Raw genomic sequence first — 6,680 nt, forward strand, 5'->3', positions numbered from 1 at the left:
GGGCCACAGCCTTTTTGGGGTCCATAAAGATATTGGGCCTTGGCCTTTTTGGGTCCATAAAAGTTATGGGCTTTGGCCTTTTTACGGTCCTGCAAGTTTTTTGGGCTTCGGCCTTTTTTGGCCTTTTCAACTCCCATTTTTCGAAAATGCAATTAATTATTTGTTGGGCTCTAGCCTTTTAAGAGCCCATATATTTCTAGGCTACTTTGGGCCTTGGCCTTTTAAGAGCCCACAATAGCCCAACAGTGCATATATTAAATTAGGAAATTCAACAGCAAAATATAAAAGACAACATTTCAAATCTGCAAATTTCACAGCAGAGTGACAGCAGCAAAATGACCAGGTTCACAGATTCACCAACATGTCAAGAAAGTTCACAGATTCACAGTAAGAAGTTCACAGATATGACCAAGTTATTGTCACGCTGCCAGGATATGACCAAGTTCCATGGCGGGACACAAAAAAGGGATACGACCAGCAGCAGGAGCTAATTCGCAGATGCTCCGAAGATGGACATCATGTGAGCAAGCCTCCTATCACTTTCCTCGATCCGCTTGAGGAGCTCCATGTAGTCCTTGTCACGCTGAGCTTGTGCGGCTTCATTTGCCGCTTGCTTCTCCTTCTGGGCAGCAGCTTCTTCCATGATGGCAGCAAACTGCTGCTTCATCTGTTCAGCTTCCTCCTGGGACCTCTTCAGCTGTGCTTCCAGGTCATGAACATGCGCCGATACAGCAGCTGCGGTGGGCTTGTTGAGCTTGACAGTGGAACTGGGCTGAAGTCCAGCATTCTTCAGGAAAGTGCTGTGCTTGGCTTCCTTGCTAAGAACCTTTGCAACAACAGCGACTGCAGACCTTGGCGGTGCACCTTCTGGCACAGGAATAGCCATCTCAGCTTCCATATCAGCCTGGAGATCCATTTCCAAAAGATTCATCAATTCAGGAAACGCGCAGGTCCAAGAATGGTTCACAAAAGTGAAATGAACAAGTCACTTACTATTGCAGCTAGAGCTTCCTCAGAGAAACCATCCTTCTTGCTGTGATGGGTCGCCTTAAAGATGTCGACTGCATCTAGCTCTTCACCTCTGCGCTCCTCCCTCTGGAAATGATGTTCACCAAGAATCAGAACATAAGCTTGTGGAGACAAGAGTAAGATGCAAAAGGAAATTCTGTAAGAGTGTTCTTACAGTTGCATACAGATGAGCAGCATAGCTACGAGAGCCAGTCTTTTGGCCAAATTTGACCGCAGCACGACTGTCCTTGTTCTTGGTACATGTGTTCTGCAGAAGGGCACAATCATGATATTCAGCAATGTGCACACTATAACGATGAGCATCATGTCAACCATGCAAGCACTAATGACTGCAAATCAAGCAAAGAACATACCATGTGTCTTGGGGTTACCCACAGAGCAGTTAGAGCTTCCCATTCTTCATCTGAGACATCCTTAACAGGGGACTTGATGCTGACTTCATTTGCTGGTACTTTGTCGAAGTAGTCCCTTTTCAGGATGTAGCGCCTGTTCTTCGACACTTTCCGCAGTACGTCATAGCAAGCCTTCTGGATGTCTTCCGACTCTGTGTCCATGTTGAAATTTGCCTACAAAGCAAACAAGGGCAAGGACGAGGTTAGTTATCATGAACTATGAACAATCAAGCAAGCACTCCTATCATCTAACAAATGAACTGGTGATGAAGAAGATTACCCCCATCTTTCCAACGAAGTCGGCCAACAAATTCTCATCCCTCTTGTACAACTTGAAATGCGGAAGGAGCGGCATCTGGCCTCTTGCAAGCATTCCACCCTCCGATGCAAACTTGGCAGCAGGCAAAGGCTTCTCAGGACGTTTCAGCCCTGGAGGAATCTCAATGGTAAGCTTGACTCCCATCCCCTTGCAAATCCGCTCCAGCCCGGTGCCCTTCCTTTTACGGCCACCTGCAGCAGTGGTTCCACCTGAATAGCATACATACAAAGATCATGTCAGAAAGCAGCACCCACAACCAAAAGAGTTTATAAAGATAAACAAAAAAGGCAGTAGATAGTGTGGACAGCTGTCCAACAAAAACTTGCCTTCATCATCCTCAGGATCAAGAAAACCATCAGAATCAAAGTGCTGATGGACCATGACATCAGATGCAGTAGGACCTGTGTCCCTGCGAACAGTGCTTGCTTCATCGATCCTTTCATCAATCTGCGGTGAGCTACTGCGATTGTTGCGGGGCGGAGTATCTTCATTGTTGGTTGCAGACGCTTCACTTGATGTCCTCCTGGTGACTCTTTTGGAAGGAACTTCAGCAACAGGTTCCAGATGCCTCTTTCTCCCTCCTGGAGCATCAGCAAACACTCTAACAGGAGGCATTGAACTTTGTTCCTTTTGCAACCTCTTACTCCTCCTCCCTGGGCTTGTCTTTCTAACAGAAGCCTTTTTCTTTCTACTCTTGGGATCCTTCAATGCCTCGCAAAAATAGCAAAACAAAATGGCATTACATCACAGGTTATAGCAAAACAGAAAAAAGAAAACAGATACAAATAATGCCAGCGCTCCAAAGATGATAAGCAGAATGCACCTTCTCAATGTGTTCCCCTATACTCCCTTCAACCTCCCCATCCTCCTGGTCAACCAATTGGTCATTGCTCGGATGATAATCTGAGCTCTCGCCTTGTGTTATGGCAGATGACTCATCATTTGAAAGTGTGGAACGACCTCCACCTCGACCACCATGTGACTTCCTAAAAATTGACACTACAGCGGGGATACCCAGGGATTGTAAGACACGGTTGTTCCGCATCATTGTCCTAGCCCTGTCCTTCTCTATCTCGGTGAGGGGCGCTTCTTTACATGTATGAGAAAAATATGTAACCATTAGATTGATGGTTGAAATGCATAGAAGCAAGCCAACTCGAACAACTAAGGTAAATTGTTTAATCATAGCAATTTTCAACTTTTAGTTTCATTTAATCCTAGGGTACAGAAATATTCAGACAGAGCCAAAAAACCCCAGCACCCGATTAAAAGCATCAATTAGACACAATGATGTTAGGATGAAGCCGCATACCAGCCAGCTGCTTCTTCCCAGTCTTTGCCATGCCTGATGTTGATGGGTTGGATATGTGCTGGCACGAAAAGAATAACAATTAGTGACAGTAGATACAACATATGGATGCAATTAAAGAACCAAGCAACATAGGTTCATGTGGATCAACAATCACCTGGTTCACCTTGCTCCTTGAAGTAGGTCAGACCTTGATAGTATTACCTAAGAAGATAACAGGTTATAATCATTACACATATCCCTTCATACAACAATAGACATGTACACAGAAAAAGCTGTAGGCATGTACAGATAAACAGGGCTCCCAAACTTTGTTTGGGAGAAGTTTCATCAACACAGGATAAAAGGGCAATATAAATGTTCATCGACGAAATATAAAAGGGCATGCCTTGGTAAAGATCTGTACCAAGCAAGATCCGCAGCAGGTAATCATATTATGTACTAGTTGCAGCAAGAAAGATCTGTAGCAGCTAATCATATATGGACTGCAGTAAACTAGATGTACAATCTACAGAGCCCAAGCCAAGTAAAATCCCCCAACAATCATGGACTGGTTGCAGCGAGACCCACGCGAGGCAAGATCCGCATCACTAATTGATTGGTTGGATACAGCAAGCAAGATCGGCAGCAGGTAATCATATAGGGACTGCAGTAAACCAGATCTAAATTCTACAGAGCCCGAGCCAAGCAAGATCCGCAGCAATCATCGACTGGTTGCAGCAAGACACATGCCAATCAAGATCCGAAGCAAACATGGACTGCTTGCATATAGCAAGCAAGATCGGCAGCAGGTAATCATATAGGTACTGCAGAAAACCAAATCTAAAATCTACAGAGCCTGAGCCAGGCAAGATCCGCAGCAATCATCGACTGGTTGCTGCAAGAACATGCCAAGCAAGATCCGAAGCAACCATGGACTGGTTGCAGCAAGAACCATGACAGGCCGAGCAACCCTAACCCTGGACAAGCCAAGGAAAGAAGCCATGCCACGAAATCCCTAACCCTAACCATGCCATGCCAAGCAAACCGTAACCCTAGCCATGGCCGACGAAACCCTAAGCAGGCCAAGAAAAGGCCATAGAAGTGGGGGCGAGGGGTCGGGTTGAAGAGGGAACTCGCCTGAAGATCTTGTGGCGAGCGTCTACGCACGCACGGCCGTCGTCGGCGGGTAGCTCTCCGCTCGTCCGCTCGTCGGAGCGCCGCTCGTCGGTGGCCGTCGGCGGGTGGGGATGAGCGAAGTGGGAGGGGAATTGGGGTTCGTATCGCACCGGAGTGGGAGGGGAATTGGGGAATTGAGGGAGCTCGTACGGGATTTGACTGAAATGTCCCTCCTTTCCAGCTTAGGTTAGTGGCGTTTCGGACATTTGCCCTCCTTTCCAGCTTAGGTTAGTGGCGGGCGGATTCAAAACATTTCGCTGGAGCTGGCGGGAGAAGCTGGGTGGGAGAGTTTTGGGGTTTTGGAGGGTTTTGGGGTTTTGGGGTTTTGGAGGGAATTTTTGGGGCTTTTTTGTGCAAAACAATAATAATTAAATGCGCAATAATGCATATAATTTGGTGTAGGTTAAAATATTTTTAAAAACAGAATATCATGTAATTAAACGTGTGTCACCTTCATTCCTTTAATGATAATAATATAGGGATATATGAAACTCCTAGAATCCTTAATAATTAAATTATATAAAAAAATCAGAAAATGTTTGGTTAATTAGGTCAAATAATATATGTCTCTTGCACACACTAATTATATGTTTATCATAAGGCATATGCAAGCTTTATCCCATTCTAAATACATCAAGATTCCGAACGTGGCAGTTCGATTGTGAAGGATTCTCCTAGCTAGAATGTCGTCTCCGCTCGATTTTTTGGCTCCGTTTAATTTGCCAACTGTGCAAAACGGGGCCGCCGGGACATGCGGTATGGCCGTACCGGGCGCGCGCATGCACCCGTCCGCCAACGCGCGAAACGGAAAACATTTAGCACATAAAATGACGCGTCCTAGACCTAAAAACATGTTTCCCTCCATTTATTGAGCCAAGGAAAGTGTGGCCCCAGTTCAAATCCTCCCGGTCAGTTTCCAGCGGATTCGGCGGGACACCGCAGCAAGCGGGAGGCCGTCCCAGATGGCTACCGCGCGCATACGGCATGTGATAGGTGGTGCGTAGGAGGTATCCTACCGCTGCGCGGAGGTCTCGCGCAATACTAAAATGCGCACCATGTAGCCCCTTCACAAAAAAAGCCCTTCCGGCACCCCGAAAATGGAAAAACCGTCGCCCGTGGTTCGGATTGGAAATCCGCGACACGGGCCTTGCTTCCCATCCTAAGGTCCACGCACGTGCCAAATATGGCCTCGTTCCGACAAACTATGTGGTGAAACGGGCCGTTTCCTACTCATTTCCCCTAAAAGCCATAGAACTCCGGACGTGATAGCCCTATTCGTGAAGGGTTTTTCAAGATAATTGCCGTATCCCAATTCCGTCTTTTGAAGTGGTTACCAGGACACATAAAATGACGCCACGCGGCTCCGCTCGATTTTTTGGCTCCGTTTAATTTGCCAAGCTGCGCAAAAACGGGGCCGTCGGGACATGCGGTATGGCCGTACCGGGAGCGCGCGTGCACCCGTCCGCCAACGCGCGAAACGGAAAACATTTAGCACATAAAATGACGCGTCCTAGACCTAAAAACATTTTTCCCTCCATTTATTGAGCAAAGGAAAGTGTGGCCCCAGTTCAGATCCGGTCAGTTTCCAGCGGATTCGGCGGGACACCGCAGGAAGCGGGAGGGATTCCCAGATGGCTACCGCGCGCATACGGCATGTGATAGGTGGTGCGTAGGAGGTATCCTACCGCTGCGCGGAGGTCTCGCGCAATACTAAAATGCGCACCATGTAGCCCCTTCACAAAAAAAAGCCCTTCCGGCACCCCGAAAATGGAAAAACCGTCGCCCGTGGTTCGGATTGGAAATCCGCGACACGGGCCTTGCTTCCCATCCTAAGGTCCACGCACGTGCCAAATATGGCCTCGTTCCGACAAACTATGTGGTGAAACGGGCCGTTTCCTACTCATTTCCCCTAAAAGCCATAGAACTCCGGACGTGATAGCCCTATTCGTGAAGGGTTTTTCAAGATAATTGCCGTATCCCAATTCCGTCTTTTGAAGTGGTTACCAGGACACATAAAATGACGCCACGCGGCTCCGCTCGATTTTTTGGCTCCGTTTAATTTGCCAACTGCGCAAAACGGGGCCGTCGGGACATGCGGTATGGCCGTACCGGGAGCGCGCGTGCACCCGTCCGCCAACGCGCGAAACGGAAAACATTTAGCACATAAAATGACGCGTCCTAGACCTAAAAACATTTTTCCCTCCATTTATTGAGCAAAGGAAAGTGTGGCCCCAGTTCAGATCCGGTCAGTTTCCAGCGGATTCGGCGGGACACCGCAGGAAGCGGGAGGGATTCCCAGATGGCTACCGCGCGCATACGGCATGTGATAGGTGGTGCGTAGGAGGTATCCTACCGCTGCGCGGAGGTCTCGCGCAATACTAAAATGCGCACCATGTAGCCCCTTCACAAAAAAAAGCCCTTCCGGCACCCCGAAAATGGAAAAACCGTCGCCCGTGGTTCGGATTGGAAATCC

The 6,680-nt window shown here is 47.9% G+C and overlaps 1 protein-coding gene across 1 annotated transcript; it reads right to left on the reverse strand.

Annotated features, from left to right (window-relative positions):
* Positions 1-349: 349 nt before the first annotated feature.
* On the reverse strand, positions 350-3,083 carry LOC139838177 (uncharacterized). Its single transcript, XM_071827549.1, has 6 exons — positions 3,053-3,083; positions 1,702-1,949; positions 1,383-1,595; positions 1,184-1,276; positions 994-1,095; positions 350-904 (listed from the first exon to the last, which is right to left on the reverse strand). Exons 1-6 carry the CDS (start codon positions 3,081-3,083, stop codon positions 488-490), a joined length of 1,104 nt encoding a protein of 367 aa, XP_071683650.1. The 3' UTR covers positions 350-487.
* Between the last annotated feature and the right edge of the window lie 3,597 nt (positions 3,084-6,680).

This window comes from Lolium perenne, chromosome 3 (assembly GCF_019359855.2).
Source record: "Lolium perenne isolate Kyuss_39 chromosome 3, Kyuss_2.0, whole genome shotgun sequence".
NCBI classification, from domain to species: domain Eukaryota; kingdom Viridiplantae; phylum Streptophyta; class Magnoliopsida; order Poales; family Poaceae; genus Lolium; species Lolium perenne.